This window comes from Leuresthes tenuis, unplaced genomic scaffold, assembly GCF_036924035.1.
Source record: "Leuresthes tenuis unplaced genomic scaffold, fLeuTen1.0.hap1 SCAF_3, whole genome shotgun sequence".
Lineage (NCBI taxonomy): Eukaryota > Metazoa > Chordata > Actinopteri > Atheriniformes > Atherinopsidae > Leuresthes > Leuresthes tenuis.
The window spans coordinates 15,217,414-15,231,259 of record NW_027325357.1 but is presented as its reverse complement, the minus strand read 5'-3'; the positions used below and the strand labels follow the sequence as shown (position 1 = coordinate 15,231,259).

Here is a 13,846-nt window from a genome sequence, read left to right as displayed (position 1 = left end):
GTGCCATATGCCCCTGAAAGTAAGTGTCAGAATCGGTGTTTGTGTGGTCGGGACTGTAACACTGTCTATCATGTCTCTGTCTATTTATGTGACGGTGCTCATACTGAAGAACTCACTGTGACACTCATCATTTTCTTGTCTAGGTATTTGTATGACACAACATGTTTTTACCATAGATAGCTCTATTCTGTGCAGCATCTGTCTAGGTGGACTAATGTACTTTATATGTGTCAGTTGATTGGGATGAGATAAGCATGAACATATGGCAAAATAACAAAATCATAGTTTGTACTTTGTTGGCTAATGCTGTAAGGGGTCTGAAGTATAAAAGGAATGTGAGGTTTGCGATTGAAACCAGATTAAGATGTCCAGACTATAAATATTTAGACAGCTCCACATTTTTTTGTTCTGCTGGATCAGTGTTGCTCTGCGTTCAGTCTTAGATTGAATTATGGACACAACACCTGTTGTGGTGTCAGGACTTAATTTTTGTTTAATTTCAGAACATCTGCATGTGAGGTACAGTTTTAACAGATCGAATAAAGTAGAGAAACCTAAAGGCAAATAGTTGCTGTGTTTTTGGGGACTGATTGAGCACTAAGGGTTGCTGTTTAAATTGGGGTGAAAATTTTTGTTAATATGAGGTGTAATATGGTGACCATGCAAGGGGAAAAGATAATAATGAGGCAAAAAAAAAGAAAAAGGAACAGATAAAGGTATTAGGTTGATCAAAAGGGAAAGAAAGAGAGACAGAGAGAGAGAAAAGCAGCTCATGTTTTTTACTTTTAAAAAAACCTGATGATAGAAAAATGTGCCTCTTTCTCGGTGGTAAAAAAGAAGTGGGGGAAAAACAGCTCACAAGCCAAAGCAACCTACTACATCTGTCAAACATGTTGGCGCTTCTTGGTCAGTGGCATTTATTGACAATATTTCCAGTTCACTGAGGCAACAAGATGAATGCAAAAATATACAGAACCACATGAGATACGGAGAATGTATCCAAAGTCATTGTCCCACATTTCAACATTCAGCAAGACAACTTGAGTTTCAGTCAGCTGAAATCCAAATAAGCTGCATTATGCTTTCTGAAGACCAGACAACAGATGTCCCAATAAACATCAACTGGAAAGATCTAAAACATCTGCTCGTGTCTGAGAGTTGTAGGCTTCAGTACGTCATTGACTGCAAAGGGTTTAGACACAATATTCAATATGATGGCTTTCATTTGACTTTGTGTACTTGTACTCAAATACTTTTGAACCAGTGAACTACAATATATCTGATAGTTCTCTCGGTATCAAAATACATCAAACTGTTCGAATACTGTTTCTCACAACAAATGAGTCTCAAGCACATTTAAATCTGATATAGGTAAAGTATGGATCTGAGTTTTAGATCACATGCCAAGGAGGACTTTGATTCTGATCTGTTTGAGAGACAAGTGTAGTAAGCCCTTTTTTTCTTGTTTACATTGTGTGCATTTTAGCCCCTCTTATTGTGGAAATCCCACTGTTGAACTACAGGTTTCTAACAAAGAAAAAGTAAGATTAAAATAATAAGATTTCTTAATAAAAGATTTAAAATCTAATGTCTGAAATGACGGCTGTCTTCGCTGTCAGCATTCACTTGTCTTTGCTGATGTGGAAGCTTCTCCCATACACACAAATAAGTATTGACCAGACAAAGCATCTAATGAATACTAAATGATGCAATAAGACGAGCAGGGAGATCAAACAATGATGATATCGACTGTGTCATTTTCCAAGTATTCCCAAGTTTTCAATTCACCCTAACACAATGCAAATGTATGATCCTATTTGGGTTCCCACTAACAAAAAAAGTCATATGTTGTAGACATATAATTGTCTCTTGAAATCATTCCCTCAAAACCATTGTTCAATAGATTTTCTAACAAGTCTAGAGCCATACAGCATTGTTAATAGATCTGTCAAATTAGCATCTTTCAAATCCTTTAATAAAAAACACACCGTAGCACGCGGTGGCACTGCGTGGGGGGGGGTATCCTGCGGCTGCTGCTGCTGACTGTCCTGAGAGGGCTCAATACCCCACAAGGGAGATGTTGTTTACTGTGCTGTACAGATTAATGAGAATGCATTACACAAGGTCTGACACCAAATGTTGCATTATGTATTAAGTACTTGATGATGTCGTCAGATGCTTTTGGGTGTATATAAGAACAGCTTTTTGGACACACACTCAGAGCCAGCCTGAGGCATAAACACACTAAGTGGCTGCTTGAGGCCGTGAGGTCATTATAGCTTAATATGAACAGCCATGTAAAGATTTCTTACAAGATTGGACGACTGCTCTTTTTTTATGCACTGACACAGCCTCTCAGATCAGATCTAAGGTCCTAGTGATGGAATGTTCTGCCAAGGTTAAGGAAGGTTCGATTCTTCACATGAGAACTTCATTCTTTTTCTTTTTTTCTTTTAGGTGATGAGGTGAATACTTACATCCTTGTGTAGGTATCAAGATGTAGATCTTGATATTGGAACATCAGTCAAGTCTTCAAATTTGAACTTTAACTATGAATAAAACACAACAAAATTTTTAAGGCTTTCAAGTCGGGCATTTTATGCCTATAGGGTCAGCTTGTTTATATGGAACGTTCTCAATTTATACGAGAGGTCAAGCAGTTCGCATCCTTTATATTCATTTCAGGAAAAAATCCCATTAGGAGTCAGCTGTCTGACTTATATCCCAGAATATACACCAACATAACAGAAATCCTGCTTCTACCCTTCTTTTTCTATTTGAAAATGAGCTTTGTGTGGCTGCATCACAAGATTACGATATTACATATTACATTATAGATGAGGCTATGGCCTGTCCTTCATTTTGTGCTTTCTATATTTCACTGGTGGATTCCTCTGATCTTTGAATCACCAAAAATTGATTTTCTTAAAATCTTAACTTTGAAAAAATGCCCTCCAAAACACTTAGACAAAATGTGATTCCCTAGATCTGAATACCTCTGCGATCACTTTAGTTTAGGTGATGAAACCTGATTTTGTCAGCTACTCATCCACTTAAGGATGAACATTAGACATGCAAGTATTTAAACAGATTCTTTGTTCAATGGTCATGCATCATACTGTTTAGGACTGTGTTTATGGAATGAAAATATACACAGCTATAAAATCTTCAAACAAAGCATTGATGTCAACCATCCCTTTAAAAGTCAATAAATCACAAGGACAGAGCAAGATAAACCACTTTGCTATTCACAAGGGACCTTAAGATATTCGGAAGTTTTGTCTTGTTCTCTGGAATCATGATGAAAAAGAATTATAAAACTAGATTTAGCATTCTCTTTGCACTCTACTAATCTACTTCTTTCCAGCACTTCAATTTGTGATGAGTCTGTTTGATTGCTTCATATCACTGTTGCAGTTCAGCTTCTAATATGTGATATTAAGCTAAATGTATTCACTCATGGGGGAAAAAAGTGACCCATTTACCTGCCAGCTTGTGTGAAAATATTGCATCTAGCATACTTGGTAAAACAGTTGGGGCCACTTGAGATGATTGACGGTAGAGTAGGGGAAAGGAACCTAGTTTCCATCTGCACTCTACATGTGATGTTCACATGTTCATGTTGTGACCTACTTAAGATTTTAAAAAGTAAGAAATTTCCAGGATGTCTCACCTGAATGAGACAACAGGTCAGTATTACAAAATATTATTATAACTGAGACATATATATGATGATTCGTAGCAGTAAAATGTCAGTTTCAGAAACATTTGCCACTAAATTGAGTATTTTATTTCTGTTAATTTTGTGCAAGGAAAAAGCAAAAAAGTTTACTTAATTTAATTAACTGTTTGATTTCGTTTTAAGTCCAAGTATCGTTTTACACGAAAATTAATCACATTTTGGATAACATCGGCTCGATTTTTTGTCTAATTAGTTTCCTGTCATTGCTTCGGCACAATAAAACATTGTTTGCAGGTTGTTTAAGTTTACAATAGTGCTAGAAAACGAGTGACTTCTATAGATAAATAAACAATGTAGATGAATTAATGTAATTAAATTATGTAGATGCTAAAAGCATTAAACTACAACAGAGGAAAACAAGACAATACCAGAAGGATCATCTACCATAAAGAAAAAAAATCTGAACTCTTTAATCCTAAACTGAATGGAGACAGAAAGGAGCGAGAGGAAGAGGGAAACAGATAACACTGATGTGCTGTCTGTTTATAGTCAACCCTGGCAGTTTCCTTCCGAGGAAATTAAAATGAGGGGAGGGAAACACACCCATTTGAAGGATGCAGAGCTTCAGCAGACCAGACATTCGGCTGGACTCAGCAAGTACTCTGGTTCCGAAAATTACTGCGCAGTGGCTCGTTTTCAAGGTGAGCTTTTTTGGACAAGATAACTTCATTTGATAATGTGGTTGTAATTATGTGTTTGTTTTTTTATACCTAAAAGATGTGAGCGCGATCAGTTTAATCGTGTATCATTTTGTTTCTCTGCAGACGACCCAAGTTTATTGTGCAATTTAACCACAAGAAGAAAAAAAAAGTCAAGTGGTGGAACCTGAATTGCATCGGGATACTAAGCTACTTTGGCTCTCTTCGGTCCTGAATCTAGGAGTGTGATGTGACCACTGGCTGTGCCGAAGAGGTGCTTTTACGCACGATGGAGGATCTTTTACGCAAGATAGACTCTCAGAATGTTTCGTGGAGCAACTCAAGTCGTGGAAATGAAAGTAATTTCGGAAACATCACAGTGAATCCCTTGAAACGAAATGAAGAAGTGGCCAAAGTGGAAGTTACTGTTCTGGTACTGGTGCTGTTGCTCGCTCTGACGGGCAACCTGTGCGTCCTGTGGGCGATTCACACCACCAAGCACAGTCAGTCCCGGATGTATTACTTCATGAAACACCTGAGCATCGCGGACCTTGTTGTTGCAATCTTTCAGGTCTTACCGCAGCTCATTTGGGATATCACCTTTCGCTTCTATGGACCCGATTTCCTGTGCAGGGTGGTCAAATACCTCCAGGTGGTGGGGATGTTTGCGTCTACCTACATGCTTGTTCTGATGACCATCGATAGATGCTTAGCGATCTGCCAACCACTTCGTTCCGTTAACAGGGGAAGAGATCGCTTCTGGGTGATTGCGTCTTGGATGCTCAGTCTGATATTCAGCATCCCACAAGCCTACATATTTTCTCTTAAGGAGGTCGGGAACGGTGTTTATGACTGCTGGGGGGACTTTGTGCAACCGTGGGGTGCCAAAGCATATATCACATGGATGAGTCTCAGCATTTATATCCTTCCAGTGGCAATATTAAGTATCTGCTATGGCATGATATGTTTTGAAATTTGGCAGAATATCAATACAAAAACCAACAGAGAAAATGCTTTGTCTCCCACTCCGAGGCCGTCCAAAGGCGCTTATCCACTCACACGTGTGAGCAGCGTCAGGCTAATTTCAAAAGCCAAAATCCGCACAGTGAAAATGACATTTGTAGTAGTCCTTGCTTATATTGTATGCTGGACTCCTTTTTTCTTTGTCCAGATGTGGTCTGCATGGGATCCTGCTGCACCAAGAGAAGGTAATGGCGCATTTCGTTTCCAGTTATGCACAAAATATGTAATCTAAACTAATCGGATGATCCACGCACCACAGAATGTATTTTACTTCACATTTCCTTTGATAAGGACCATATTTATGGTGGGAAATGTGTTCCACTCAGAGTAAAGTGTTGCCTCTGTCCAAGATTTATAGTGGTAATAATGTATCATCTATAAACATATTTTACAACAGTATTTCTAGATTAAGTGTCTCCTATAAAGGTCATTCATTCAAGTCGCAAAATATCCCTCAGAAAGCAAGAGTAATCTCCTTTTCTTTCAGGCCAACACAATGGTGTTTAAATCCAGACTTCCCCAGAGTAAACGCAGATGAATTGGATAGTCATTTACAGTGGTTATTAGTTCAGACAAAGTCCTCAGTGCCACCAGGGATGTAAATGTACCAGCACATCAAAGCGTTTCTCTTTCCGTTCCCAGTGGTTGTTTGTATAATGTTAGTTTATTCACATTTGCCCTTCTCATTTCTTGTTAGTTTATCATTTAAGGCAACAAGAACATTTAAGGGAACAAGAGCAGCATGGCAGATGTACTCCATCATCTTTAATTTTTTTTTAAGGTTCACACAAATGTTCAAGCAGACCATTCACACTCATGTCAGTAAAAACTCTGGCTTAAGTATGATGTCCGACTTTTTTGGTGCCTTTCTTTAAATTATGCCACCTTCCCGGCTTGCATATGGGACTCCATGTGTGCTGTACATCGAACAGGCTGAGACTACCACTTCAAACCGCTCTTTGTATTTTTTAGGTGGTGTTTTTTATACAATCCTAATCAACCATTGGAGGCTTCTCTTCACATTTCCACAACTCAGAAACATCTTGATAACAATGAGAACAGTTTAAACAAGGTTTTCCAAATCATAACGGACTGCCTTGTGGCCTTTAGAATTAAAATGCATTATGTAGATATATTGTTTATCTTTATACAATTATAAAACTTCTGCTGGATGATCTCTTATTTCCAGAAAACAAGAGATCCAACTGGAAGCAAACAACTCCCTTCCATGCAGTAAAAAAATGATGGATTGGTTAATTCTGGTCATATGAACCCTAACAATGAAACACAGGTGAATTATTTTTCCCCCTCAGGAGCTCATTTAAATTCAATTAAATCAAAAGCTTGCCAGTAAACGTGCCTGGGATAAATTTTGTGTTTGTATGTTTTATTTCGTTGTATAGCCTTTTTTGTTTATTAACATAAATAACCTTGGTTATCTTGTTGGAAAATCCTAATATTAGATAACCGATTCATTTGAATATACATGTTGGAAGATATCTTAAAGTCTGCATGCATAATTGATCTATTTATGATCAACATTGTACTATTAACAGTCAGCGTTATTACTGAATGCCATTGTAGTCCACCAATACACATTAAACTAATGAAAATGATTATTAGAAAAATAATGAAAAAGAGAAAGAAAGATCAAGTCACTCAAAAATACAGTAGTTTCAGGTGTGTTAGTGTGCATTTAGTCAATATCTTATCAGGAATAGGAGAGATTCATGAAAAGTTGATTCACCTAAGCCATAATATATCATTCATATTGAGTTCATAATGAATATAAATAAGCTTCTCTGGATGCAACTTTAATTATTTTTGTTTAGATTTTAAATAAGACTTTTCACTTCTAAATCTATGGATGAAAGGAAGGAGCTTCTGAGTTTCTGACTTACTGCAATGTCAAAGCAGTGCTACCTAAGTTATGACTCTATGCAGGTATTTAGTTGCTCAAGGCATTTGATCAGAGTGTGAAAACCATAAACTTCAGTAATGTCATCCCTCTATAAAAGATGCTGAAGATTCCCTAATAGGGGAAGAGAACCTGACTGTTTTTTTTTCCCCTGCAATGTTTGATTAACTTTATATTCTAGAAATATTCATCGTGATATGACAGAAAAAGCAGCCAAGATTAATGTTTTTGTTTTTGTTTCTGGCATCACAGAGTAAAAAGGAAAAAAAAGGGTTGCACGCTCTCATTTTGTGACATTTAAGAGAACTGTAGTTCCCAAAGTTATAAATTCCTGCACTGGAAAAATCATACACCTTTGGACAAGCTGCTTGACTTATCTGTTAAACAATCTCCCTCTCCTACTTATGGTCATTTGGTAAATGCTACACAAAGCGCAGCTCTCAAAATAAATTACTGTGCGGGAGTCAAGGGTCAGACAGGAAGGGGGCAGCTCAGCACTTGAGCAGAGAAGAGGACAAGTGCTAAATCTCCCTCACCCCATTAGGGATTGAAGACAAAAAAAAAAGCTGGAAGTCTTCCACTTTCCACTATTCAAACTACTAGCTGCCTCAATGTGCTCTGGAGCTATAAAGCTATAAAGATTGGAAATGTAATAGGCTGAGTGAAAGAGAAGGTATATATTTCCACCCAGGACAGCCTCTTTTAATAAGCAATATGTCATCATTGTGCCAGCTTGAAGTGCTATCTGTGTAGCATCCATTAACCTCTCGTGTTTTTTAATCGTCGCAAATGTTTTGTGGGTTGTCTGGAATGTGTTTTCATGTCAGCTCATATATTTCTAAATGAAGTGTGACTTTAGGGACTGATGAAAGGGGAGGCTCAAAATGGCACAGTTTTAAAGTAACAGACTGCTACTTCACTGTACTCATCCCATCTTATCTCAAATTCAACAGCATTTAGATTTATCGACACCACTCAACACACATTAGCCAAGCCAAGCGTGCAGTTAAGCAGTTTAGCAGCCTAATGATTTTTGCAAGATGAAAAATCAGTTGATAATATGATAAAACCTTTGGGAAGAACTAATATCTGACCAAATGTCTTTATAATCCACATAATAGCCGTTGAGAATATATTTCAAATAAAAACAAAAGTGTTGGCTCGAACACCAGATTAACATCAGTGGCATTCATAACATCATAACATTAAGACGTTGGACTTGAGCTGCTGTGGGACTGCAATGGAAGGAAACGCTGCCAATTTAGAGACTGGTTAGACCATCTGTACCTCCTCTGTTTCTCTTCACTCTTCATGTGAGCATCAGCCTGTTCCATTTTCATTTCTCTTTTTCTCCACAAATCCAATTAGATTTTCAAAGAATCCAGCATGAATCTGTCTCTTAACTCTTTTTTGTGGTTCTAATTCCCAAATTCACTGACTTTGTCATAACATGAAGAAGATCCATCCAGCAATCAAAGGAAAATGCTGTTTTTCATTTATAAAAACACAGATGCTTGTTCATTTCATCCCACAGCCCAGTGTGTAAAACATGTAATAGATGTTTATGTCCACATGTCCAAAAAGTGTCACGATTAAGATGCAGAAATTGTGACATGGTAACATTTTGCCTGTTGTTTTGTGTTGGGAAGTGTTTATGCAATGTAATGCAACGCGTGGCTTTGTATTTGTAAATGTTTATTTCAAATAGTGATTTCATGCCCAACTTTAACCAGCTACAACTGACAGGGAAGTTTAAAAGGGCAAAGTCCCTGGAGCTCGAACTCAACTGTATTGAATTTCTTAAAAGTTGTAACGCCATAATTCATCACCGCTTACATCTCTTTGAGTTTTTGAACCTATTGAAGTTCCACATGATGCAAAACGTGGACATGTTTCAGTTTTAAGAGGAAAGTGGAACATTTTTAGAGACCCATCAATGTAGCAGTTGTCCAGTGATTGAGCCTTTTGTTGTGAAAATGTAAGCTGACATATTACACACTCTCTAGAGTGAAACTGCATTGTATCTCAACATCTTTCAGTCTCAGACATGTATAATCTCAAAGTTTCTCAACAAATGCTCTGGCAACTGGCCCAAGGGCTTCTCTTATCAACAAAGCAAACAAATATGCATTTGGAGGTTGGAGTTACGTTGGTGAAATATGCTGTGTTGCCAGACCCTTTTTACAATGGTTTGTTGTCACGTCCTTTTCATTTTTTTTAAATTTTCTGTCTTTTCCTGGATATTTGCCTTCATATCCTCCTCCAGTTTTATTTTGTCATCTGTTTCTCTCAGTGCTCCTTAAAGTCAAGGAGGCTTACTTGGTAGGATGGGTACTTCAAACTCGTGTTGTTTAGGAAAGAGTTATCCCCTGCATTTAGAAAACATGTAGAATGAAACAGTGCTAACAAATGATCATAGGACACAACAAAAGTCCCATTACAGCTACACACTAACAGGTACGCATAACAGCTCATAACTGACATGACTGCAATACCTGGAAGCTGCTTTCTCTCTATTCATCTCCCACTTATCCTGACAATTTCTGCTTTGCTGTCCTTCTTCGGAACACACTGCAAAGCAAACAACTTTACAGTGTCAGCAAATATGTGCTGACATCAATACATCTTCTATCTACAATGTCTATGACAAATGTTCATGAACATTGAAGATGAAGGATACACACGGGCATCGTTCACCAAATGAAGAATTATGTCTTTCAAAGGATCCTTTATATAAAAACCATCCTTCAGCGAGATTTTATGATATGGCGTCCTAAAAATGCAAGGACCCTTCCTTGACTAAGAAGCATCATCAATGTGAGACAATCAATCAATGTGAGACAATAGTGGTGATTCAGTTGGTCATCAACCCCTAACGATGGTCTTAAGTCGCACTGTGAGAGAGGCTCAAAGATGGCCGGTGTCATGAGCTTGCAACCAAAGAGAGCCTGCAATATTTTTGGCAGTGTGACTGCGAGAGCTATGTCTCCTAATCAATCAATCAATCAATCAATCATCCATCAATCCATCCATTTTCTATACCTGCTTAATCAATCGGTTGGTCGCAGGGAGGGGGGCTATCCCAGCAGTCCCTAATCAATCAATAAGAGCATTATATAGAATGATGTGCTGGTCAGTGTGTCACCATTGTGTGACAACCAAAACAAAGCTGAACTGTTTAGACAGAAGCACAAATTAGATATATGTAACTTGTGGAATTTAAACAAAGATGCACATCAGGCTGAGGTGCAGCAGAAGTTTTGTCTGTGTGATGTTTGCTCAAACTTATGTCATGACCTCACAAAGAAGGACACAGCACACAAGGGAATAGAGGAGAAATGACCCCTTCTATGTTAGTAGCTAACCACTGAACATATTAATATCTGTAGTATTCATAACTTTTCATTATTTTAATTTCTTTTGCTGTGAGATGATTTCTTTTCTGCTTTTTGCTGTCATTGTTAGCCCAAACTGTTTAGTTTGGGTTGAATATAAAAATTGCTTGTTTGTGGTTAGAAAAAGACATCGACCACAGTTTTTTAACCCTGCATGTTCCTAACAAAGCAACACTGTGTGAAGTGGGAGTGTTTCTTCACACCGTGCATCACTGTAGGGACTGGATTTTAGCTTTAATTTAATTTTAACGATATTTGTAGCAAAAGTTGCTTTAACAAGCAAATTCGTTGGCGAGAGTTTCTGGGATCAGATTGCATAAATGGTGTGTGTATTTGAACTGCAACAAGAAATGTTCTGTTCTTCTTCATGGTTAAGAGGAAACATGGCAGCTAGCGTAATGTTGTGGATTCTGTAGGCCAAATTCACAAATACACGCTTCAGGCTTCAATGGTCATGCTTCTCATTTACCATGAATAGGGTGACATCTTACATTGCCAAATTAACTGGGTCCTTTTGTCTACTTTCTGGACGTGGGTCCGTGAGAATCCTACTGTATGTATCTTTTGGCCAACAGTTGATGTTTATGGTACAAGATAAATTGTGTATTGGCTAAACAGATGATATCTGTTCGCTGGAATACCTCATGGCTGTTGCTTTCAAGGGGATTATCTTCAACAGGAAAATTGTAGAAATATATTTTATCTTTTGAAAGCTGTCTTTTTCAAAATCATCTTCTTAAATATTCTCCTTCTTCTTCTGCTTCCTTCCTTAGACATGGCCTTCATCATCGCCATGTTGCTGGCCAGTCTCAACAGCTGCTGCAACCCCTGGATCTACATGTTCTTTGCTGGTCACCTGTTCCACGATCTGATGAAGTGCTTATTTTGCTGCTGCAGACAGTACCTGACAGACTCTTCCTACAGCTGTGAACAACAGTGCAGGCAGAAGAGCAACTCCTCCACTTACGTCATCAAAAATGCCAGCAGTCAGAGGAGCCTCTCACATATATCCAGCACAGGGGTGCCAACGCAGTAAGGAGCCAGTTGATAATCATTCAAGTTTCCTGTAGCTGAATTATCCTGCTATCATGCAAGACCCTATTTCAGGCATTTAATCATCTACAGAAGAGCTGCACGGGCTGTTGTATAATGCTTGTTGTGAAATATTTCAAACTAAGCCAAACAATAAATATAAACCTTGTGTACAGTAAAAGACCTGTACTCAGTGATAACAGAAAACAGAACAACAGTTGACAGTTGCACAATGCACACATGATGGGGTGGTGGAGGGGAAGGAAATAACAATAAAAGTTGTGGGCTGTGGTACGATTGAATGTTTTCCGTAAACTTGTAAAATAGGAGAAATGGATTATCTATATTGCAGGTTAGCTTTAAAAAAAATCATCTCCAATCTTTATGTTGAAACAACTATCAACCTTTTCAAACTTGGTTGCACGCTTCTGTCCTTTTGTCTTGTAGCTTAATGCTCCAACAGCTGTTGTTCTGATTTGATTACATTAGTAATATATTAGTGTTAATGTTCACCCCATGAGGTTTGATTTAAGTACATTTTATCTTATCGAGACCTACGGCTGTATTTTGTGGAACAGATCAAACAGTGTTTGTCTATAATAAAGTAACATCAGTTTTATTTTTTTAAGCATTTTCCTCATATGTATCCTGACTTTTTTTTTAACAGTTCTGTTTCTCATTTCATTGGTTGTTGACGTTCAAGCACCGCTGTCCATCTGTTATACATGTACAATATCATACAACTAGCGCACACAGTATTCATTCAGTGTATATTTTAATGGATCTTGTGGGTCTCATCATACTGAAAGCATTGGTTCACACACTTTTTTGGAAATTATGATGTAACATTGCATAATTGTCCTCCACAAATAAATCCACAATAATTACATTTTTGTCTAATTAATTAAATTGTGTTCTCCTTGTCAACCTATAAGACTTTTGTCAAAATCTAATGATATTTTAGGGAATTTTCATGTGGCACTTTTAAACATTACTGTACATTCAACAGTGAGTGACACTCAAAAGTGCTATTTATTTAGACCCAGAAATAGATGAGAGATCGATTATCCACAAACATTAGATCTCAGACACTGGTTGTATCTGATTATTTCCATTAATGTATATATGTGACAAAAAAATAAATAATTGATGAAGAGGTCATTGACGTTGATGTTGAGGCAGATCCCTCCTGATCATCTGCTCCTGGCTGTCAGCTGATATGGGAGTGGCATGTATCAACAGTGACATGCCTCAAGGAAATACAAGAGCATTGGTGCCAGAAGGCAGCTGCTGGTGACAATTATCTTAAACTGTAAAAAATACAGGAGACCTGTCACATCACACACAAACACACACAGTTTTCATGGAAGCAATAAAACTTCTGTTTAGTACAACCACATTGTTAACTTGTTCATACTGTTAAAAAATCCCCCATAATGCCGTCCAATAAAGTACCCCCTCTACAAGCCACAGGAGAGAAATATGACTCATATGAGTGTTTTCACATTGTTGCAGATGTCATTTTGAAGTCAACGGTTTAAGAAGGGACAAAGACCCCATAAGGAGGAAGGAGGAGTGGTGGATGTTGTGGCCATGTGCCACTGCTTTGAACTGCTTTTTGGTCTTGATGCAAGATCAAAACCAGAATATATCAGCGGATTTTTCACTTCTGAGTTACATTCAAGTGATAACCCAAAATCACTTTACTAAAACATATCTGTCACTTCCTGGTCAGGGTCACACAATAACATTACTTGGTTAGGGTGAAAATGCATTCTTTTACATCCCCCTGGGCACATTTTTGGAGGAGGTGGAAGATGCTTCAGTGACTTACTTTAATTTTCTGATGATGTATCCCAGGAATCAACAATGCTTGCCTATTCATACATGTACAGATATATGATGCTGAAAATCCTTGACATGCAATGTAATGAGCCATACAATGCAACAGGACATATATTGCAGTAATATAAAATGTTTAATGACCTATTTTGATAACAATCATGACTCTAGAAGGAACAATTCCAAAAGAAAATTTAAACATTTCAAACCACGTATCGCTTTTCTACAGGATTATGTATCTAATACAAGGGATTCT

At 37.8% G+C, this 13,846-nt stretch overlaps 2 protein-coding genes across 2 annotated transcripts in view; one reads left to right on the top strand and one right to left on the bottom strand.

Moving 5' to 3' along the window:
• The window catches only part of cav4a (caveolin 4a), a 55,734-nt gene that overhangs the window by 38,979 nt on the left and 2,909 nt on the right, over positions 1–13,846 (bottom strand). The window lies entirely within an intron of this gene.
• oxtrb (oxytocin receptor b) lies at positions 4,548–12,637 on the top strand. The gene is made up of 2 exons (XM_072382023.1): positions 4,548–5,588; positions 11,490–12,637. The coding sequence occupies exons 1-2, from the start codon at positions 4,670–4,672 to the stop codon at positions 11,750–11,752; spliced, it is 1,182 nt and encodes a 393-aa protein (XP_072238124.1). The 5' UTR covers positions 4,548–4,669; the 3' UTR covers positions 11,753–12,637.

What these genes read in the sequence shown, in the direction of transcription:
- oxtrb (XM_072382023.1), top strand. Translation starts at nt 4,670, where the DNA reads ATGGAGGATCTTTTACGCAAGATAGACTCTCAGAATGTTTCGTGGAGC. An exon ending in TCCTGCTGCACCAAGAGAAG is followed by an intron (nt 5,589 to 11,489) that starts GTAATGGCGCAT and finishes TTCCTTCCTTAG; the next exon opens with ACATGGCCTTCATCATCGCC.